This window comes from Gopherus flavomarginatus, chromosome 3 (genome assembly GCF_025201925.1).
Source record: "Gopherus flavomarginatus isolate rGopFla2 chromosome 3, rGopFla2.mat.asm, whole genome shotgun sequence".
Classification (NCBI taxonomy): Eukaryota; Metazoa; Chordata; order Testudines; family Testudinidae; genus Gopherus; species Gopherus flavomarginatus.
The window spans coordinates 185,090,911-185,115,955 of NC_066619.1; the positions used below are offsets into that span (position 1 = coordinate 185,090,911).

At 37.8% G+C, this 25,045-nt stretch overlaps 1 protein-coding gene across 3 annotated transcripts in view; it reads right to left on the minus strand.

Annotated features, from left to right (window-relative positions):
• ANKRD50 (ankyrin repeat domain containing 50) overlaps positions 1–25,045 on the minus strand; it is an 80,152-nt gene that overhangs the window by 46,541 nt on the left and 8,566 nt on the right. For all 3 annotated transcript variants that reach the window (XR_007773443.1, XM_050946219.1, XM_050946220.1), the window contains exon 3: positions 7,815–8,044. Coding sequence is in view for 2 of the 3 variants with exons in the window: in XM_050946219.1 (XP_050802176.1) it covers positions 7,815–8,044 (230 nt within the window). In the remaining variant the exon portion in view is untranslated. The remainder of the gene's footprint in view (positions 1–7,814; positions 8,045–25,045) is intronic.

A 25,045-nucleotide genomic window follows, 5' to 3' on the forward strand; every position in this document is an offset into this window, starting at 1 on the left:
CTTTTTAAAAAAACACCCAAAAAACAAGAATTTAGGAGTTACATCCATGCAACAGCATGGGCTTTCAGTTGCTTTTATCAATTTTCTTTTTGATGTGGATGACTGAAAGAGGAAATCTCAGCTCCACAACGGACAATCGATTTTATTAGCAGAATTTAGGAGTAGGATAGACAAAGTAGTTAAGAGTCAGAAACAAGTTTGAATTTTGAAATTCAGTAAAACCCGATTATAATTTTTACCATATTTCTCCTTAATTGCTAAGCACCTTTTCATTTCCTAATTTTAGCCAGGATCACAACTGGAAGGATTAAAATACTGGAAGACAGGCTATTCTCAACATCCTACCCAACCAGAACCAGGAAGTAGCAGAAAATGTATTAGAAAGACTGTGCTCCCTAGATTTCTAGCCCAGAAGGTGTTCAGATAAACTTCAGAATTTTTTAATCATGACCCAAACATCTGAACCAAATGCTGGATAAACTGAAGAGCAAACAATCTTGCAGTATTCCAGAGGAGGCAGAAACTTTGCATGAACCACAGCGGTGGAGAGGAAGGGGTGGATTCAGATTTGTTTTAGAAAGAGAAGCCTGCAGAGATGTTTGGGCCACTAACTGCGCCTTAGATACCAAGGATCTTAGCTCCTCCCTCTGATCTTATGGAAGCTTCTCAATGCATGGCAACATCTTGCCCAGTTCAAATCTCTGTCATTTAAGAATATTGCCCGGTAATTGTAAATACGCATCTGGAGACCAGCTGAGGAACAGATCTTCCTGCCAAATAAATCAAGCTTTTTAGGTTTCTTTTTTCCCTAGGAGTCATCTTGGGAGGCCTCTGTTGCTTGGATCTTTCATGTTAGTAACATTACTTGTAAAATTAATTCCATTCAAATTCCATGAAATTTAATACTTTGCCATTTACACTGTTGTGAATTTTCTAAAAAACAAAAATCATTATTCCCATGGCCCTAGCTATAAAACATGCTTTCCAATCTTCTACTCTTTCTTGCATCTCTTCTCTGAAACCTCTCCAATGTATCACTAACCTTCTTGAATTGTGGACACCAGAACTAGACACAGTATTCCAGAAGCAGTTACACCAGCGCCACATAGAGATGTTAAAAATTTCTACACCTACTTGAGATTCCCTTGCTTATGCATCCAAGGATTGCACTGGCCATTTTGGCCACAGTGTTGCACTAAGAGCTCATAGTCAGCTAATTAACCACAATGACCCCCATATCTTTTTCAGTATCACTGCTTCCCAAGTGAGTCTCCCTATTCTGCAAATTGGCTTACATTATTTTTTTTCTAGATGTAAAACTTTATACTTGGCTGAATTAAAACATATTATTGATTGCTTGTGCTCAGCTTACCAAGTGATCCAGATCACTATGTATCAGTGAACTGTCCTCATTATTATTTAACATTCCCCCAATTTTTGTCTCATCTGCAAACTTTATCAGTAATGATTTTATGTTCTCTTTTAGGTCATTAATAAAAATATTAAACAGTATAGGGCCAAGAACCAATCCATGCAAGACCCAGCTAGAAACACTTGCTCAGTGATGATTCCCCAATTATATTCAGAATTATCAGCCAATGTTTAATTAACTGTGTGTCATGTCAATTTTGTATCATTTTCATTCTTTAAGCAAACTATTAAGTGGTACCGAGTCAAATGCCATACAGAAGTCTATTACATCAACACCATTACCATTATCAACCAAATTTATAATCTCAAAGAAATAAAGTTAGACATAATCTATTTTCCATAAACCCATGTTAATAGGCAATAATAATTATATTATACTCCTTTATTTCTTTATTAATTGAGTCTTGTATCAGCCATTCCATTATCTAACCCTGGATCGATATCAGACTAACAGGCTTATCACTACCTGGGTCATCCCATTTACCTTTTAAAATATTAGTACAACATTGGCTGTGAAACCTCCCCAGTGTTCCATAAGTTACTGAAAATCAAAATCAAAGCTCTAGAGAGCTTCTTGGCTAACTTCTTTGACACGTCTGAATTCAAGTTATTTGAAGCGGCTGATTTTAAAATGTCTAACTTTAGTAGCTGCTGTTTAACATCCTGGGATGGAAAAAAGTGTTTCATTATCATCAGATCATATGAATACATCATCTGTTCCTTCACCCTCAAATACAGAACAGACATATTTATTAAACACTTCTGCCACTTATGCATTATTATTGACAATTCTACCATTTCTATTTAGTTATGGGCCAATACCATGGTAAGGATTCTTTTTGGTCCTAATGTATTTAAAAAACTTGTTCTTATTGTTCTTAACTCTAGCCAAAGATTTCTCCTTGAGTCAGTTTTCTAAAATTCCAAGCTTTCTTATAATTTCTAAATGATTTTATGTATTCTAATTTATAAAACCCAGAACCTCAATGGTACTGGAGTTTGGGAGAGATGGAGGAGAGGGAACAGAGGACTGTCATTATTTGAGCCATTTCAACAATATACGTATAGAAACAGGGTCCACATTTCTTTGAATTCATATAATTGCTCTCCATGACAATAAGTTATTCTTCCTTTGTCTGCTAACTCAGAAAGGTCTGAAAACCATTACACTATTCTGAATATAATATGTGTTTGTTATCTAACAAATAATGTTAACAAAAAGCCAATTTGTATTTTAAAAAAGTGTTGATCTCAATACTGGAAAAAAAATGTTTAATCTAGTAAAACATGAATAATTATGCTATAGTTATCTTCCAACTGTCACAACTGTGATCTAAACATAGGGATAGTTGTTTTCTACCTGTAGTCTAAAAACAAAAATTAAGTAAATACATACCTAAAAATCTGGCCCTTTGAAACAACAGTTAGCAACGTATTTGTAAGCAGAAATATTAAAAAAATTAAATGGCAAAGTAAAAGGTTATGAAAAGTAAATTTTAAATATGGGTAAGTATCGGCTTCTCAATGCCAAGTATCTTTAAATAAAACTGCTTTGTTTTAAAATACCTAAAGCTATTAAGTCTATTAAGTAGCTGAAAACCTATGCTATTGCATAGGTGTGGTTCATAAAGTCACACGTAAAAAAAGGCCAAACATGGCTAAAACTTAAAAATTGGATGGTAACAGACCGCCAATCCAAGTGATGATTGAAGCTGGTGATAGTCTCAACAACAAAAAAAAAAGCTTTCCATTGCATCTCACTGACTCAGACATTTTAGACTTCAGAGTGACATACAGTGACAGTCCTGGAATCTTATATAGATATCATGGATTAATTACTTGCCAAATGCCACATTTAACAAAGCAGTTTATTCTTAGAAGGCCAACCACCGTATTTTTATCAGTTAGAGGATTTTTTCCTTTAAAATGATGTTAGCACTTATCAGATGAAGTGCTTTTTTTGCTTTGGAAAGTAAACACACAAAAAAATATGTTTAGCCTTTCATGGTCTATGCACTGAGCACATTAGAAATACCTAAAAACATTCTACAGAATCTATAAAGGAATGCGAAAAATTCCTAACAACTCCTAGCAAGTATAGGGAAAAGACTTCTGCCATTCACTTGCTCAGTATTTAGATATTTATAATTAGACTATAGGGGAGGTACACATGAGAGGTGATGAGCATTATGGGAGTGGGGAGAATGAATGGGAAAAAGCAGAATGTTGAGTATATGAGAAGGGTGAGCAGCCATGTGAGAAAAGCTACTGGAGGCATGCACAAGAGAAGGAGGCAGGGGAACATTGCCTCTTCCCTGACTTTTCCCATCAGTGAACGGACATTGGCTCCCCATGGAAGGGAGTCACTGTGACGGCAGGTCAGTTATGCGGATCTGCTAATGCTCCCTCTCTTCCAAGGTCCCATATTCTTTTTCACTTCTTAAGCCTCTACTTCAGTCCACTTTCCCTCAATTTCCCTTGCCCCATATGACTCAGCATAGCTACTGCCACACTTTTATGCCTCTCAAAGTTCCACTCATGTCCAACATCTGCATCCTTATGGCCCCTTGCCCACACACCTGCTCACTCCTCACTTCCCCCGGCCCACAATCAATTCCTGTGTCCCCAACCCAAACGCATCTTCTCCAGAAATTTTTTGAGCCAGAACACCCATATACCAATCTACTGCCTCTCCTTTACTCACCAGTCTTTGGTGTCCCCAACCCCCCTGGATTCACCATGTCCACTTATTGATGATATCCCCACCCACAACCTCCCCAGTCCATTGCCAATACCACTTAATCATCTATCACTACTGTGAGGTTGAAGATAGATAGAACCCTTTGTTCAAATTTCTAAATTCCATCAATTCTCATTGGTGCTGCTTCCTATTACTCAAGAGGGAACTGAAACCCACCACTCTAGCTTGGTAGATCTGAAGGTAGATAAAATAGCCTAAGGCCTAATTTTCCCTCACTTGGGGCTATCTCTGAGGTAGAGTAGAGCAGAACATGTACATGGGTGGGAGAATTGTGAAACAAAATAAGAACAGAAATACTAGTAGTTGGAGACTAAGGTCAAAAACTTCAAATGTACTTGCTCATGAAACTATATTTCCAATTTAAACATGTAAATACTACTATGACCATGCACAAGTTGGGGTTTAAGCACACAACCTGGACATATATTCAGCATAAGAGTGTTTGCATGCACACTTTGTGGATAGCCAATTGGGTAAAATTTTTAGTGAAGTGATGTAGGGATAAATCTAATGTACAAAATGTTGCAAAATCAAAAATGGGTTGGTTCCATTGTTTTTTGTTTCACCTTTGTCTGTCCCTATATGCACAAACACACATTCACAATACACAGACCAGGTGAAAGAAAAATGTCCAAGGGAATACTCAACTTCAAAACTGTTTTTTTAATTATATGAGTGACCTACAGGTTAACAACTTCCCCTGAATGTTGAGAAGGCTGCAAGAGACTAAAGCACACTAAGTAAGACAAACAATATCTTCTGCAAAGTTCTAAAACATCATACCATTGGGGAAGAATTAGCATTAGGTAATTGTTTATTTCAAACAACATACTAAGCTGAGCACTGAACAAATTAGCAAACAAAATTTAACAGACAAAAGACAGATAGAAGCAGGTATGGCAACCTGGTGAGGTTATTTCTTTGAGACAAAAGAGAAATTCAGACTACAAAGGTAGGCAGGGAGTTTGATCTGTGCTACAACAATTAGAAAAAACATCTCAGAAAATGTTTTCCAAGACAGAGAGCCTGTAAGAAAGTGAAAACATATCATGTGACATTTCAGTTTCCTAGATACTCAGTTAGAATATTACACGAAGTCAGAAGAATTGAATGAAATTCTGAAAAAAAAGTGAGTGAGAGTGTTTAAATAACCTATGGATTCCAGAGAGACAAAATGGGAGAGGTAATATCTTTATTGGACCAACTTCAGTTAGTGAGTGAGACAAGCTTTTGAGCCACACAGAAATCTTTTTCAGATCTGGGAACAAGGTACACCCTACTAAACAATCTTTCCAGCTGGCATTTTGTTGTGATGCTCAGAGTACCCTTCTCAACACCTGAAGAAGAGCCTACTATTAAAATATTTGTTCCCTATGTAGGTTTTTGGACTTCCTATTCATGAAGTACAAGTTGGTGGTTGTGCTGGAGAAAAAGTTTCTTGGATTGGAGAGGCAAGCAAAGATGCTACTGAGAATCAAAGAAGCTGAGGACTTCCTAAACAGCCAGGTTTGGGAAATATCAGTATACCAGGTTCAAGGAAAAACGGAACTGGTGAGACAGAGAGGAGTCCTGGTAGTTTGTAACCATCAGAGGCAAAAGATCATGGCAGCATTCTACGTGGATGGAGATGGACAAAAAAGAGGAAGCAGTGGCCACCAGAGAAAAAGAACCAGGAGGAATGCCACACAGCTAGAAGTTTCCAATCAATAGCATGTCCTCAACATGACAACTGTGGAAGACACCTCTCAAGAGCCAGCTGGTCCAAGGGAATGGAGAGATGCACAGGACACAACTATAAATGGCAGCTTGGCTATACCTGTATGAAAATCAAGCTTGCACACAGATCTCCAACACCCATTGGTTTTGTGAAACATTGGTCCACCTTCTATGGGGAGAAGGAACTGTATGGGGAGAAGGAACTGTATAGTTTAGACGGCTTCCACCTCATTAGTAGGGGAAACATTTTCCATGGAACCAGACTGACTAGAATAGTTAGGAAGGCATTACATTAATAACAAAAGAGGAGGGTAAAAAGATGGAAGATATAAGCATTCATTTAGCACTAAATCGAGATCCTGAAAACAAAAATCAAGGAATGAAATTCTTTAACTGCCTATAATCCAACGCTAGAGTAACAAACAAGAGGAACTGGATTAGTTCTTTATGACCCTAAATTCAACCTAGTTGTTACTACCATCCCCCTCCTGCCCACACCAGTCCCTACATGAACACTGAGTGCTGCAGTGAGAATGAAAAATCCTCTAACTACTGACAAACTGGACAATTTACCAAGAGTTATAATATTCTACTCTGGTGGAGATACAACCTTCTCCAAATATACTCAGATTCATTTCAAGTGTTCAGTTATGTTGGGTTTCACTCTCTCTGGCTATATGTAATAGCCAGAGAAGAAAAGATTTTAATGGTTCACATAGAGTTGCAACATTTCAAGCTAACTTCCTTATTATGTTATTCATCAAACCACCCTCTGAGGAAATGAGAAGCTAATTCATTCAAGTGAAATTTATTTCAAAGCTTATACGTTAGTTCTGCTGATTTTTCTTGTCAGGATCTCCATCTGGAAATATAATCTGAAGACAACAGAAAAGCAATTTTTCAGGACTAATCTGCAACATGATGTGATTCAAAAGAATGGAAATAAAATTGCTCTGAAGGTAGTTTTTCTCTGCTTTTTTGATAATGGCTAAATATCTAAGGAGCCATGGTTTGAAAAACTATTCCCATGCATACACCCAAAGAAACTCTAAGAAGCCACCCAAAGCTTCTCTTAATTTTAGTTCTCATATTCTCCCAAATACCATTTTCATGTCTGCCACTGATTAATACAGTACTTGATTTCAAAATGCAGTTATCACATTGTCCCTTGGCTACTGCGAAAACTAGTAAGGTTATCAGAGATTTGGGGCTATATTCCATAATCACATTTTCATTCCAATTGTTGCCTTAAACACACACAGGCTTTATACGCAGGCCTGGAGCCAAGTCTTGGTGCTTCCCTTTATTAAACTTCAAGAAACTCCCAGTAACAACAGCATCACACTGATGAAAGGGTCTTATGACACAGCAAGGACTGGATGAACAAGTTGTAGAAGATTCTTTACTGTATAACCTTTGCCAAAAACACACTCCCAAGACCTAATTTTGCATTCAGTTAAACCCATGCACTTAGCTTGCACAGTTTAGCTTCTGCTTTCTCAAATAACATGACATCTTGATGTTAGATGAAAAAAATCTCTGAGACTCTTGAAGTCTGTGTGTGTAGGGGAAGGTATATGAGGGGGGGGCATATACTATACATGTCACACTTGCAAAATCATGACATAGCTTTTTAAGACCAGAAAAAGATGAAAGAAAGCTCTGTGCCAACCTTACCTGGCAGATCTAATTTACCATTTACTACATATAAACTAGTGATCAGCACTATAGAAAACCCCACAATAGGAATATATGTTTAGGATTGTCAAGGTTTTTAACTCTTTGGCAACAAATTTAGAGCAATTAAAATGTACACTTTGCACTTTCAACCATCAGTAAGGTTCCTGTAAAATTATGTTTGTTACAGCGCATAGGTAGCTAATAATTCACAATTGCTTGTACTCACCTGTAAACATTTTTGTAACGGTTTTACTCTGCTTGCGAGCAGAGCAGAGGAGGAGCAACCATGGAGGGAAGAACTCGTAGTGATCAGCTAAAAGCTCTGCAATAGTTCCTGATATGCCTGTAGAAGTCTGTTCACCTTCTGCAACATTACAACCCTCATCAATCGAATCTACAAGCAGAAAGAGGCTCTGCTGGGGGGGCTTCATCCCCAAAAGAGGAAGCAGAATGCACCTGTAAGAATTATTAAACAAACAAAAAAAATCAATATTCTAAATATATTGGGCAACACACCAGTTACTATAATAGTCATTCATGTCAAAGTGGCAACCTTTTAAAAGTACACTACCATTTTTAAAACTATCTGAGGAAAGCATTTTAGATGGTCACTTTTAATAGAGAATATGCTGAGGTAGACTAAGGTTTTTATTAAATAAAAGTAATCTGATCAATTAATGATGTTCATCTTGATTAAGCCACCCTAGTTTTCTGGCAACATCAGTAAATTACAATTTTATGAAAAGCATATATATTCTTCAAGAACCCTTACAAGAATTTTAGCTTACAAACTAGGTGTTTTCTGTTCAAAGTTTATAAAGTTCACTAACATTGTGTATCAATTAACATTAAGTACTATTTATCACAAACTACTAGTTAGTGATGATGGTGAAAAGTCTCAAATAAGAAAAAAAAGCATACCTGAGTCTTCAAAGTTGTCAGTGTTATATACTTTACAAAAAGTTTAGTTTTATAAAGAATCCTGATTCTATATTTGTATTTCATGCTGTCAAGGCCGAAAATAATTTAACCCAGGGGTGCTATAGTCATTTTGGTGGTTCAATTCCTTGGGATAATGAAACTGTAGTTTTTTCATTCCTACTCAAGTGGCAAAGATCCCAAGGTTGTGCAACTGAATTCACAATGATCCCTGAGTGTGCAAGGGTCCACATTAGTGGATCCAACTGTAGCATTCAAGCCTAAATATACTGTAAATAATAAATACTCTAAAAACATCTATGGCAATCTGATTTAAATGTATTTAACATTGTTCTCATACTGAGTAGCATTATTAAAAAAAAGTATACTTCACTTTAAAACACAGTCTAACTTTGCATTTATGTGTATTTGTTTATAGTCAATATTACACAAACTATACTTCACAATTGCTAGAATGTAACTATTTATTCAGCACTTCCATTCTACATCAAAAAGAACATAGGGTAAAAATTTCCAAATCACCTGAATGATGTAGGAGCTTCAGATCCATTGATTATCAACAGAACTTTAGCACTGAAGTGCCTAAACTGCTTTTGAAAATTTTACCCAGAGGTCTTTTGACAATTCAGTTTTACAGTGAAAAAAATCTGAATAGGATGCTGAGATAGCTCTGTGATGGGACAGGATCATGCAAGTACTGAGATCAATTAGATGTTTACATATTTTTGTAGGTTAGCTCTTTTGGTACATCCCCAAGGTAAATAAGTCATTACTATTATAAGTCCAGTTTTAAAAAGGCAGACCTTTTAATTTGTTTTACTAAATGAATTTAACTTTTAAACATTTTAACTAAAATTTTATGATTAGTTGCCACGTGGTCAAATTAAAGTATAGCAAACTCCTGCCTACTAATGGGGAAATACTGCCCTCTTTTCAGATGTGAAGGTTCTCCCTTGGTAGTACTGAAGTGGTTTTCCTCTTGGTAAGGTATGGCTGGGGGAGGAGAGGGATGAGAAAAAGAGTAAAAAGAGAGGCTGTGAAAGAAGCACAGTTCCTGCACAGTGTGGTAGCACGTTCCTCCAGATTTCAGTGTGATAGTGCACTGCACTACCAAAAACACTCCTAAGGAAAAGCAAGAAGTACAAGATTATACAGTACACATCTTTTTCTCTCATACTTTCAGTGCATTTAACATTAAATTAACTTTTAATTCTCTCCTACCTTTTTTCAGATTCCCAGAAACTATGTGGAACAATTTATTTAACCCTTCCTATCCTGCAAAACTCAGCTGCCCTTTCAGAAGCATTTAGTTACCCAAATGTTACTTCCAAATAAATAACTTTTGAATATGTTGGAAGCATTAAACAGCCACCAATTTACAGAAAAGAAAATGAAAGTAGCTAGAAGATGAAAATTATTGCTTTAAGGGATGCCACACCCCCGGAGAAAGAAGACAGCTACACATATTCTACTGCCTCTCCCCTGTCAGTTATTTATGTATGTTTCATTGATGGATGAATCAATCACTGGATCTTTTTCTATCAAAACAAATTTTCTTTTCATGTAGTTCTCTGTGTGAAGTTAGTTTTACATTTCAAAGTAATGTGCCATATTTAAAATTAATTGATAGTGATAGCTCCAATTTTTAAGTGATAAAAAATCCCATTCTAATGCCAAGCTACATTAAAAAAAAAATGCCAGTGATCTTTTCAAGACACAGTATGAAGTGTATCTGGGTTTACTGTGGTTTCCATTTTAATATTCATTTATTGTGAACACAACTAAATAGAATTATCAAGTTTCATGTTTGGGGGGAAGTCTTCACTTATTTTGTTCGATAAACATTATTTTATTTCTGAATCTTAACCTAATTTAAATTTCACCAGAAAAAAAAGTGATGCATTACAGTATGAGATGCAACCAGTCCTCCAAGGTTAAAGGAGCACAGCAGGAGAAGAGTAAGTAGTAAAGGAACCATTTATTACCCTCTCTTTTCAAATGAGTTTACAAACCACTTGCTAACCTCCTGTTCTATCAGTTTGATGACCTCAAGCCTATGCAACAGATTCTTCAATCAGACAGCTATTCACAGTGAAAAGATGCCTGAAAAACAGGCTTTAACAATTTATTCTGTTTTCAAGAGGAATGAATTGTGATTCTTCATCCCTTCTTGTTTCAGGTCAACGCAGACACAGTAATATGTCTGGAAGAAAGAAAATGTATAATTGTACAAAAGCGACCTAAGAAGAGTTTTGGCAGTGGAAAAATATAATCCCTAGACATTTCACTCATACACACACACTTTCAACACAGAGGTGCTGTAAGATGGTGGCTGAATTTTCAGAGAACATTCGTGAATGCAATACTCAGATTTCAGAAACTATTCATTTTCACTTCTATATAACTTACGCATTTGAAAAAAAATAAGTGCATATTGAAAATTCATTAATTCAATGCAGAATTACTACAACTTCTCAAAATCTAGTGTGCAAATATATATAATTATTAGGGCTGTTGATTAATCGCAGTTAACATATGTAATTAACTCAAAAAAATTAATCACAGTTTTAATCGCACTGTTAATAGAATACAATTGAAATTTATTACATATTTTGGATGTTTTTCTACATTTTAATATAGATTGTATTCTGTGTTGTAATTGAAATCCAAGTGTATATTGTTTTTATTACAAATATTTTTATTGTAAAAATAATAGTATTTTTCAATTCACCTCATACAAGTACTGTAATGTAATCTCTATCGTGAAAGTGCAATTTACAAATGTAGATTTTTTTGTTACATAACTGCACTCAAAACCAAAACAATGGAAAAGTTCAAAGCCTACAAGTCCACTCAGTTCTACTTCTTGTTCAGACAATTGCTAAGACAAACAAGTTTGCTTACATTTACAGGAGATAATGCTGCCCTTTTCTTATTTACAATGTCACCTGAAAGTGAGAACAGGCATTTGCATGGCACTTTTGTAGCTGGCATTGCAAGGTATTTACGTGCCAAATATGCTAAACACTCACATGCTCCTTCATGCTTTGGACACCATTCCAGAGGGCATGCTTACATGATGATGACGCTCATTAAAAAAAAATTGTTAATTAAATTGGTGACTGAACTCCTTGGGGGAGAATTGTATGTCCCCTGCTCTTTTTTACCCACATTCTGCCATATATTTCATGTTATAGTGATCTCGGATAATGACGCAGCACGTGTTGTTTATTTTAAGAACATTTCACTGCAGATTTGACAATACGCAAAGAAGGTACCAATGTGAGATTTCTAAAGATAGCTAACAGCACTCAACCCAAGGTTTAAGAATCTGAAGTGCCTTCCAAAATCTGAGAGGGATGAGGTGTGGAGCATGCTTTCAGAATTCTTAAAAAAGCAACACTCTGATGGGGAAACTACAGAACCCGAACCACCAAAAAACTTTAATCCCAGTGGTTAGAGACCTTACCAAGGACGTAGGGTTCAAATCCATTTGTGTCTGTCTTCTACCTCTCAAGAAAGTGTCTAAACAACTGGGTTATAGGTAAGCCTGGTGTTGTCAGTAGCTACTGGTGTGGTGCTCTGCTCTTGTTCGATGATGATAGCAGTCGGCTGCGTGCGTGTTCCTTCTATGTGCTGCTCCGGCTCGCGCAGGTAGCTGACACAGCAAACCCCGAGAGAACCCTCAAAGACCACAGACTCTAGTAAGGTATGAAGGAACCCAAGCCAGGTTTATTGTCAAACGAAGCATAGTAATAGTTTCCTATAGACTCTACAGGACATGCTATGAATATGTGCCCCCGGCAATGGAAACAGCTCAGTCAGTGGCAGGACACTCCACTGCCCTCTAGGCTGGGCAAAGATGTGCACTCCAGGACCTACTTTTATAGTTAGAAGACAGATTACTCATCCCTACTGAGGTACAGCCCCTTGGCTCACTAGGGTGCTGTCTCCCCTTTGATCATGTTGTTCCAGACAAACAGATTTATCCACCATGCTGTCCTGTCTTTAAGATGCACCTGCCTGTTCCTTGTTATGTCTATGGAGTGTCCTTGTACTGGGCTGTCCAGGTGCCATCTTGGCACAAGTTCCTCTTGTTAGCACTTATGTGTGTGAATGCACCTTCTTCTAACAATCCTCTTCTCGCCAACTTCTGTGAGTGAGGCCTGCCTCTGGCTCACAGCCCAGCTTTTGCTTAACAATGCCTGGAAATACTTTGGTTCAGGCTTCAGACTAGGCCTCTGACACAAGAGTTTATATTTCAGGGCCTCATCTTACTACACCTGGCAGGGTTTCATTTTTTAATTTTTAAAATAATGACATATCTGCTTTTAAGTCCCCCCCCTCCGTTTTTATATATAATCTATTAAAATTTTCTTAGTTGCACAGAATTATGGAGGATCAGACAATATTATTTAACGACAGCAAATTTTGAGATTCAATGATTACAAAGTTTTTAACTTTTTGAAACACATTTTCAACATCACAGGTCAAAATATACAAAATAAGTATCTTTAATTCAAACTTTAAGTTCTCAAGTAGCATTTTTCTTTCTTTGCTATTTGTAAATTTTGATCATCATCTATGGAAATATTTTTCGATCACTTTGTATGTGTGTAATGATATCAACATTTAGATAAAAATCTAATCCCACCAAACCTAGTTATAAGGTATTCTGTGGTGGGTCTCTCTCAATCTGTCCTGTTGCACTTTGTACAAATAATTAATATTCATCGGAACAGGGACTTGAATTTGGGTCTCCCACATTCTAGGTGAATGACTCTATAGCCAGTAGTTAGGGTACTCTCACTTTCCCTAGTCCAATGAGTATTTAATTATTTATACAACATGGAACAGTGGATTTGGGTTAGGTACCTAAACACAGGGGAGAGTTCACAGCTGGGAATCTTGTGCAGGGTTAGGCACTCAGCAACTTTTGACTCTCCTCATCATTTCCTACTGGCTCACTTAGATTCTCCTCTGCTCAGCTTGCTGGCTTCTGTGAATCCCACTCTTAGGTGTCGAACACTTTTCATATCTGAGGAAGCTAATTTAGGACTAAGGATTCCACTAGGCAGTAAGGTGCCTAAACTTGGCTATTGTAATGCTAAGCTTAAATTCCCTTAGTGGATCTAGGCCCCAAAATCCCTAAGCACATACCAGCTAAAGTTACAAAGCAAAACTTTTTGTTTGGCTGCTGGTATACAACCCCTTCAACGTACATGCAATATAGCTATAAAACAAAGCAAGGTTTGTAATTTCTTGCGGACTGTAGGCCACTGAGCGGGAAATCTCTCCGTATGCATTTATTTTAGCTATGGTTATACTTCTGGCTTTGGAGGTTTCTCTCAGCAATTATTTTGTTTTTGCACTGGTAAAATCCCACTGCTACATCTGCTGTAGGCAAAAACTATAAATAAGTTAAATGACAATATTTAACTTATTCAGAGATATGCCAAATATCCAGTTAGCCTGAAGGAAAGCACAATACATAAGAACTCAGGAATGGTCATACTGGGTCAAATCAATGGGTCACCTAGTCAAGTATCCTGTCTTCCAACAGTGGCAGATGCTTCAGAGGGAATGAACAGAACAGGGAAATTATTAAGAGATCCATCCCCTGTCATCCAATCTCAGCTTCTGGCAGTCAGAGGTTTAGGGACACTCAAAGCATGAGGTTGCATCCCTGACCATCTTGCCTAATAGCCCCTGATGGACCTGTACTCCAGGAATTTATCTAATTCTTTTTTGAATCCAGTTATACTTTTGGACTTCACAACATCCCCTGGAAACAAGGTCCACAGTTTCACTGTGTGTTTGAAGAAGTAATTCCTCATGTTTGTTTTAAACTGCTGCCTATTGCACTGGGTGACCCCTTCCTTGTTCCTGAGTTATGTGAAGGGATAAACAACACTTCCCAGTTCACTCTCTCCACACCCTTGATGATTTTATAGACTTTACTCATTTTTTTTGTAAGATGAAGTGGCCCAGTCCTTTTAATCTCTCTTCATAGGAAAGCTATTCCATACCCCTAATCAATTTTGTTATCCGTTTCTGTACTTTTTCCCCATATATTACTTTTTCCCATATATCCTTTTTGAGACTGGGCAACCAGTACTGCACAGTCTTCAAGGTATGGGCATGCCATGGATTCATATAGCAGCATTATGATATTTTTGGTCTTATTATCTATCCCTTTCCTAATGGTTCATAACATTTTATTAGCTTTTTTGACTGATGCTGCATATTGAACAGATGTTTTCAGAAAACTATCCATGATGACTCCAAGATCTCTTTCTTGAGAGGTAACAGCTAATCTAGAATCCATCATTTTGTATATAGGAGTTGGCATGTTTTGCAATATGCATTACTTTGCACTTAACACTGAATTTCATCTGCCATTTTCCTGCCCAGAGACCCAGTTTTGTGAGATCCTCCTGTAGCTTTTCCCAGTCATCTTTGGACTTCTTGAGTAATTTTGTATCATCTGCAAATTTTGCCACCTCACTGTTTACCCGCTTTTCCAGACCATTTACGAATATGTTGAAGAGCACTGGTCCCAGTACAGATCCTTGTGAAACCCCACTGTTTACCTCTCTCCACTGACCATTTATTCCTACCATCTTTTAACTAGTTACTGATCCATGAGAGGACCTTCCCTCTTAGCTTCTGACTGCTTACTTTGCTTTCAATCCTTTAGTGTCAGACATTCTGAAAGGTTTTCTGAAAATCCAGGTACACTATTTCCATTGGACTACCTTTCCCATGTGCTTGTTGACCCTCTCAAAGAATTCTAATAGATTGGTGAAGCATGATTTCCTTTTTTAAAAGCTGTGTTGATTCTTCCCCAAACACGTTGTGTTCATCTATGTGTCTGATCATTCTCTTCTTCACTATGGTTTCACCTAATTTGCCTGATGTTGAAGTTAGATTTATGGAGCCTTTTAAAAAAAATTGGCATTAAATTAGTATGCTCCACTCATCTAGTACAGAGGCTGATTCACAAATCAGAGTTTGTAGTTCTGCAACATCGTATCTGAGTTCCTTCAGAACACTTGGTTGAATACCATTTTGTCCTGGTGACTTATTACTGTTTGATTTATCCATTTGTTTCAAATCCTCCTCTACTGACACCTCAATCTGGGACAGTTCCTCAGATCTGCCACTTAAAAGGATGGCTCAGGTGTGGATATCTCCCCCACATCCTCTGCAGTGAAGACTGATGCAAAGAATTCATTTAGCTTCTCTGCAAAGGCCTTGCCTGCCTGGAGCGTTCTTCTGTACAGTGCCTCACAAAATGAGGCCCCATTCTCACTTGTCCTGTAGGCCATAACAAAAACACCATTAATGATTGAGATAACTTTGAGTGATGATTTCTAGAAGCATAGCATAAAATTTAGGAGAGCTCACAGGAAGCAGAATTTAGGGGAATATATGCTTTCTTGTAGTGGTAAGGCCATAGGGAGTATTTTGCAAGTGACCAGATTATATTTACAAAAGTAGGAAAAGAAGACAACTATAGTAACCAAACTGTAGCTGAAAATTCTTTCCTCATGCCAATTAGAGGACTGGAGTAGGTTGCTTATTTCTTATATTTACAAGCAGGACATGTTTGCTTTATGTTGGATGTGTAATATGATCACTTTATGTAACCTGTCACTTTGATTTCCAGACCCTCCTTTTTCCTAAATATTCCAGAGACACTGATTTTGTGGCACAAATTAAGATCTATACATTAGATGACTAAAACAGTTTACACTAAATGATCATTACCTTTTCTTTCCTGGTTGTTTTCAACTAGCTTCTAAATATCCTCTTGAATCTCTCATGCTGGGTAATTAGGATTAACTAGATTTTTGAAAAACCTCACAGTTAAAAAGAATGTTTTAATGTTTATTAGAAAGCAATCAAGTAAACATGAATAACAGAGCATTTTTGTTCCATGGACTTAATCAGTTATTTTTAAAAGAGCATATGATTGTAACTAGTTAATGGGTTGGTTGCCAGTCACTGTGTTGTGTTCCCCCCAGTTTCCTAATCTGGGAAACTGGAACAACAATAACCTCCTTTGGAAAACACTTTGAAGTTATTGATAAAAGGCACTATAAAAAGAATGAGGTATTAAAAAGAAGTAGCTCTCATTTTGATGTACAATAGAATGTATAAAACTGCAGAATTAGTTTTATACCAATTTGGTAACAAAATAAATAAATTAATGGAGATATCCCATCTCCTAGAACTGGAAGGGACCGTGAAAGTTCATTGAGTCCAGCCCCCCGCCTTCACTAACAGGACCAAGTACTGATTTTGCCCCAGATCCCTTGGTGGCCCCTCAAGGACTGAATTCAGAACCCTAGGTTTAGCAGGCCAATGCTCAAACCACTGAGCTATCCCTCCCCCCAATGCATTGCAAAATTAAATAACTTGGTCTTTTTATTCACCTCCAGTAATTAGCCAGCTCCCTTAGCCATACAGAATCAATCTTCATTCACAGTCAATAGAGTGGCTTCAATGACCAATGTTAGTTGAACATACTAACATTAAACTGAACCCAAGTTCCCACAACTGTATGCATTCTAGATTGGTCACTTTACCAAAGTGTGGAACATAACAAGCAAGTGACAAAACTGACTAGACTGAATTTATATACTGCCCAGACAATCAGCAGAGACTGACTTCTGCATAGATGATCATAAATATTGACTTTCAAAGCAAATATTAACCACAGAAAAGGCAGGGAGAGGGGAGGTTGAGGAGCTGGGGCACTGAACTATTAGAAGAATACACTCGACAATGTGACTTGACAGATGTATTCTGAGTTTATATTCTAGGTAATTACACTTCTGATTGTTCTGTAATCATGTAATAAAAGGCACTACACCTCCACCTCAATATAACGCTACTCGATATAACATGAATTTGGATATAATGTGCTAAAGCAGCACTCCAGGGTGGAGTGGGGGGGCACGGTTGCACACACTGGTGGATTAAAGCAAGTTTGATATAACGCAGTTTCACCTATAATGCAGTAAGATTTTTTGGCTCCCGAGGACAGCATTATATCGAGGTAGAGGTGTATATCACACTGCAGATGCACAAAGTGACTCAGTAATGGTACAGCAGGTTAACAATCTTGGTTTAATGTTAGATTAGTCTCTTCAATATATTTGATCTCGGGAGAAAAAAAATACAATAGGAGCTATGGAGACTATTTCTATGTGACATGAGATTCTTGAACCAACTAGGTACAGCAGCCTAGGTGTACACCACCATATGTCTAATTACATATCTTCCAGGATTTTCAGTGTACATGCTAGACAATAAAATGAAGCTTTTGAGAAGTCCAGTTCCACAAATACTATGTTAACATGAAAGAGTTCTGCTGGAATTCATCTTGTAACTGGCTGTATACTTGGGGTAGGATATTCCCTCTTTTGTTGCATTACCATGTGTCTTTTTCCCTCATTTACTGAGTCAAAACGATAGCTTTAAGTCAGGGGTCAGTAACCTCTTGCACGCGGCTTGCCAGGGTAAGCACCCTGGCAGGCCGGACCAGTTTGTTTACCTACTGCATCAGCAGGTTCGGCCAATCGCAGCTCCCACTGGCCAATGGGAGCAGTGGGAAGTGGTCCAAGCGAAGGATGTGCTGGCCGCGCCTTCCCGCCGCCCCCATTGGGGCGAAACACAGCCAATGGGAGCTGCGATCAGCCGAACCTGTCAACATGGCAGGTAAACAAAACTGTCCTGGCCTGCCAGGGTGCTTACCCTGGCGAGTCGTGTGCCAGATGTTGCCGACCTCTGCTTTAAATCTTTAATTTCAGTAGCCCGTAGCTGCTGGGAAGTATATTCCATTCTCTTTTTGCTCTAATACAGTCTGTGTGGTTATTTTATCTTTCTCTCCCTTCTATTTCTAGGGGATATAGTTCCTCACATGAGGTTTTATTAATTTCCCATATATCCTTGTATAGTATCTCTATGGTCCACTCATTTATTTTAAAAACATTTTGTAAGACCATCACCATGTATGTCTGATACTATCTCGCTGCACACTTAAACTATAGAATAAATACCAAAGTTATTTAGTAAGATCCATTTTTAGCATTATCTGTAATAGAATAGGGCAACTGATAGCTGTTATATTGTACTACCACTTGATCTTTTTAACCTGGTATCATATAAAGGAACAAATGAGTTATAAATGGGGTGTCTTCTGGCACCAAAGACATGGACTTTTTTTTGTTTGTTTTAAGAAAAAAAGTAAATAAATCAGGAAAATGTCAGCATAAAATATATTTGGGATTAGTCAATCGAATTAATGCAGATGTTACAGAATTTTCTGTAGCTCATGATTTTTGGAAAATCACAGTTCCATTTTTGTGGGGTTAGGGGTGGAAGAGAAGGCTCAAACAGGAAGTAGCAGCATAGTAAGATACTGTTACTAATGGAGTTGATTTTAAAATTGCTGCATACTGCTAGGTATGCAATAGGTTAATGAAATGGTTTGAATAGTTTACCTGATACTGACTAGCCCAAGGACAAAGCTAGTATGAAATATACCTGTACCACTATTGCCACTCCTCATGCCTAAGAGAATGTCCCCTGCAATTTTAAGGCAATTCACTGGGGAAAAAAAAAGCTTCTTGCTTCCCCAGGGTTTAAAATGCCAGTCATTTTAAGTTTCTTATGATTAAAAATTATATAGCAGTGGAGGTGAAAGCTAGTATCTTTTTGAGTTTGGTGAGAATACAAACTTTCACCAGCTGCACACGACATCTTATTTACTCTTGAGTAGACCCTCTCCTGCTGTCTCCTGGGACACTTTGTCAAGCTACACAGGAGAAGGATGTGGTTTCTAGGTATTTATATCATGCTCATCACCAATTATAAAATATCAAAAATATAAAACAAGGAAGGGATGTACAAGGAACACATCAATAGAACAATCTTTGGACTGCAACTCTTCCTGTGTGGCCCCACTATTTCCTCTCTTGCTCTCCCTCTAGTACATCCACAATGCAACTGCCAAAATCTTCTTGCTTGACTCATACATAGAACACAGTTAACCTCCCCCTTTCTGACAATACCTAGTGGCCCCATTGGACCCATCAAATCACATATTAAAGTAAACAGATTCCTGTCCTTGCTTTCAAGGTGTGGCACATCTACATGCCAGCAGCTCTCTCTGGTCATTTGATCACATCCTGCCTGCCCCACCTTGAAAGCAAAGGATAGCATCCTAAGGCCTTCTTCCATTCCACCCATACCATGAATTATCTTAGTGTAGTGTGATAGGATCCCACCCTCTTTAAAACTCACTTTTTATACCACCTTTAAAGGCCACCTCCCATGCAAACATCTCCATCACCACCCCAACTTTTATTTAAAAAATATGTAAATTATCACCATCCTCTAGGCCTCTTAATCTAAAAGACAAATGGAAAAAGAATAAATTCTTCAAGCAGGAAATCTCTTTGTGGATGTTACATAGCATCATTAATTTAAAGTGAATTAATAGCTACTACTACCTCACAGGACATGGCAGATTTATCAGTCTTCTTGATACATGGCCATTCCAGGGATTAACATCTATTCCAGGACAAGACCTAGGTCCTCTTCAGAGTATTGCTCCACTTCTGCTTTCCGCAATAAATCAGTGGTTCTCAAACTTTTGTACTGGTAACCTCTTTTACATAGCAAGTCTCCGAGTGTGATCTCTCCTTATAAATTAAACTTATTTATATTTAACACCAATATAAATGCTGGAGGTGAAATGGGGTTGGGGGGTGGGGGGAAGAGGCTGACAGCTTGTGACCCCTCTCATAACCTCAAGACCCCTGACAGATCACAACCCCCAGTTTGAGAACCCCTGTTCTCAATGCTAGTTTCTGTCAGGAGTTCTAGGAGTTTGTGTTGACATACTCAATTTCTGCTAGTTCACAGAGGCTTGTTCCAAATCTTTTGCGTGGTTTAAAAAAATAGAAAGAATTTGAACACTGAGTCACCTATCAGACAACTAATTAAAAAAGTAACTCAAACGCTGCCACAAATCCTGGCTGTGGGGGAAAAAAATTAAACCCAGACAACTAGTTAAGTAGGGCCATCTTAAAGCAAGTAGACAGAAATTCATTATAAGAATACTAGGCTTGTTTTTTATGTTTCCAGTTAAGTGTGAAAAAATTGATTACATGAAAGAGGTTTCAAAACACTAAAATATATACTAGTCTGTTCTAGTCTAGTCTGCAGGAGCTGTTAGGCTTGTGAAATACTTCACAGTAAAAGCTGGAAGAATTAAGATTGCACTAGGTGGATGAAAGATGAAACATTAGTGTCTATTAAAATACAAGATGAGAAAGGTCCATAATTTGTTATAATTAAAATTCCCTAAGGGAAACTATCTTAGAGCAATTCCAACTGAATAGGTTAAAATCTTAAATGGTATTATGTTCCATGTGTTCAATGATTCCATACATATTAAAGAGACGAATTTAACACTATTATTACATGACCCACCTATTACAGAGGTTCCATAACAGAAAAGCTTCTAGAGAAATGTCACCAAGTATTTAAACTTAATACTTAACTTTTTAATATTCTAGACCATCAAGCTGGAGAGGGAGAACATGGAAGTACAGTATTCGTTACACAAGACACTGTTATTAATTGTGATAAGTAAAAACTTAATAGGCAGCCCAGAATAGTCATATTTTGGTTTATATCTTTTCAAAATGGATTATGATACCTATCACAAAGTAGCCAGGGGTTTCATTACAGTTAAATGGGGAAATGATGCATAGCAAAAAAAAAAAATAAGAATTTTCCCTATGAAATGTCCAATTTTACAACAGAAAGTTAAAAAAGGTTCAGTCAGAACTACCATTTGAGTAGTCAATTTCCCTTTAATCTTATGTGCTGGTTCCTTGCAGTGAAATAATTATTTCTTCACCTCTGTGTTGGAGCTATCTTCAGTCTGTGTCTTGACCCTTGCGTTATTTTGAGCTTTCAATAAAATCTACTTTAGAATAATGTTACTGCATAATTAAAGCTAGGGGTCAAATGCTACATTCTTTAGTGCAAAACTCAGGAAGTGAGTTACTAGATCATGTAACTACATATTAATTTCTAATTTAGTCCAGTTAGGTAAGCACAGAGAAGAATGGTATTCATGATAGTCTACTTCAAACTGTTGCAGATAGTAAAAAGTTAACAAAAATTTAAGACAGCTAGTGATTTAACACAATGTTTAGCATTTATATACTGTAGCCTTCAAAGTATAATAACTCACAGAGGATACAGTTACAGTTTAGTTTTATGGGCTTATTTTATTTTGCTTTGTTCCTTACTTCTCTCACTGAGGCTCTTGGTCAGTTTTGGGGTTTTAGCTAGATCTCAAAAGATCTTTTGATCTTGTAGGTAATAGCACAGTCTACTGTAAACAGAGACGGTGGTCCTATGTTTTAACAGTATACAGAGCCCTCAAAAACTATTTAATGCCTAGGAAGAGATTAAATATTTGCTACGTTTAAGCTTCTTCAGTCAAAAAAATCTGCACTGTTTCCAAAGTCTTGTTGTAGATAGCTTATTTTAAAAGTTCAAGTTTATCATATCCACTTGATGCTAAAGGTGGATGTTCTTGGCATAGCATTTCATAGCCAGGAATCAAGAGTTCAAAGCAAAATATATATATTTTTTTGTATGGCTGACTCTTTGGTACTGGAGTTAGATAAGAGAATATCAGTTTTAAGTATTGTTACATGAAAATTAGGCAGACAGATTAAAGGACGAATGTTTACATAGAAAACATGTATGCAACTTGTGGATTTTTATACCTTCTTTTTAAAAAGTGGCCTTTTATATTTGCCTATTATGTGTTCAGAGCTTTCCTAAACAGCAGCAGAATGAAATCAGTCAGGTCAGTTTCATTGCTGCTATTTAGAACCGAAAGGACTCAGCAAGACAGACAAGAACAATGACCATTTCACTCTGCTGCTGCTTGGGAAGCTATGATCATAGCAGACACTGCCTAGAGCTATTCACAGGGAAAGAGGATCCAAAACAAACAGAAGCCAAGGGATGATTGTGGTAGTGTCTTCCAGCAGCCAGGAACTGGGAGGAGGGCGAAGGATGTAGTGGACTCTCACTGCAACAGCCAGGGGACTCAAGTAAGAGAAGACAGGGTATGACGAGTCAGGTTATCTGACTTTTTCAGAGGAAAATACAAAAGATGACTGAGCAAACTGCAGACAGAACACTGATGGAAAAATCAACACTCTCCTACTTTACAGCAGCCTAGCTTTAGGCTACTGCAGGGGTTCTTAAACTGGGGGTCACAAGCTGTCACCCTCCAACCCAAACCCACTTTGCCTCCAGCATTTCTAATGGTGTTAAATATGAATTAAAAACACTTTATATAAGAGGGGTCACACTCAGAGGCTCACTATGTGAAATGGGTCATCAGTACAAAAGTTTGAGATCCACTGGGCTACTGCAACTGTCCAGAGACTAGATCTAGCTTGTTACCACAGTCAGTCTCTTGTCAGCCTCTGGCTAATACACATCTGGTAATTTTTTCCAGCCTTGATGGCTGTGTGGTCTTTTAGTAAACTTAGCTCTGTGAAAAAGGAAAAGCTTGAACACTCATGTACCATGCCCTCACTTTTTACTCTCAAAGTAAGACCTTTCTCACAGCTATCATTCTGAACTTATGGGCATCAGTGAAACTGTCAAAGATAGTGTCCACTTCATACTGCTGCCAGCTGCAAATAGAGCAGGTAAACAGCATGAAGTGGACAGCACTGTAGTTATGCATTAGGGAGGTGGGGAGGGGTAAAATAGCAAAGGCTCATTCTACTCCTCTTTAAAACAGCCAGGATCATCTGTAGACAAAACTCTTGCCCCAGCAGCTAGTGATGTAGAGGTTCATAGTTTCAGACACTCACTGGTCAGAGTTCAAGCAGCAAGAACCACATATGGCAGCAGTCATTCAAAAGGGAACTGACTGTTGCCTCAATGGTGAAGATCTACCACAATCAGTATTTTAAAAATTGAACAGTAAGCACCATCAATATATTTCCACCATGCTAGCAAGATGCCTCACAAATAAAATTTAAGAAAATACAGTCCAAACAATGAAACATACTAATTAACTACTCACTAAAGTCTGTGTAATTCCTGAACATTCAAATTACTATTATAAAAAGAACAGCTTCTTCATAGTTCTCATTTGACTAGTCATACTAAAATATTAACACACTTAAGCCAATAAAATAAAATAAAATAAAATAAAATAAAATAAATGCAAAGCCTTTTCCTCTTAGATGTGACTACGCTCAGACAATGAACAGTAAAAAAAAAATAGGATTATGGTGGTGTGGTGTATATTTATGGTCTCTCAGAAGACTTCCACATCACTTTTCCTCACTAAATAAGTAGATATTTTTTCTAACTGCAAGACCTGTAAAACTCAATGTGAAAGCAAAGCGTGTTCTCAACACTTAAAGGGAGTAAAGGCCATCCTGAAATTGGAACTTTTTTGACAATACAGCAGCCAGAAAAAAATCCAGTTCATTCCCTGATAGCACTGCAGAGTCAATATTGCTGGGGGGGGGGGGGGGGGGGGGAGAAGGATAGTAAACTTTTGTCTGCAAAGAAGCTGACAGAATACACAGACTGAGGGCTTGTCTACATCACAAAGTTGCAGCGCTGGTGAGGGGGTTACAGCGCTGCAACTTAGGAGGTGTACACATCTGCAGGGCATCACCAGCGCTGCAACTCCCTGTTTGCAGCGCTGGCCGTACTCCCGTTTTGTCTCGGGTGTAGAGGATCCAGCGCTGGTAATCAAGTGTAGACACTTACCAGTGCTTTTCTTGACCTCCGTGGAATAAGCAGGTATCCCAGCATACCTGAGGAAGCCTCTGGTAATCAAGCTGGTCTCCTTCCCCGGTTTGCTCTCGCGTTCCCCGAACCCCCCTTGAAGCCGCCCAACAGCGCTGCAGTGTGGCCACATCTAACACCACTTGCAGCGCTGGTTGCTGTAAGTGTGGCCACTCTGCAGCGCTGGCCCTATACAGCTGTACTAATACAGCTGTAACAACCAGCGCTGCAAAATTGTAGATGTAGACATACCCTCGGTAAAAAGAACAGGAGTACTTGTGGCACCTTAGAGACTAACACATTTATTTCAGCCTTAGTCCTTTACACATTGTTTTTCAAACACACACCAGTCATTCAAGTGAACACTGCTACTAATGTAAGTAAAGTTACTCAGTCATCCTGTAAATTTACATGCACGTAAGTTTTTATATGGCAACTTCTGAATGTATGATTTACTGCTGCCCAAAGCGATGTACTCCAGTACTACATAAGCTTTCACTTCCAACTCTGACACCCAAAAGCAATATATAGCCCAACTTCAAACTTGCAGCTAATGAAAAATTTTCAGTGACCTCCTCCTATGCTTTTGTATAAAGCAGATCAGCATACGTGATTGTGCATTCCATGCTCTTGAAGTTCTAGTGCTTT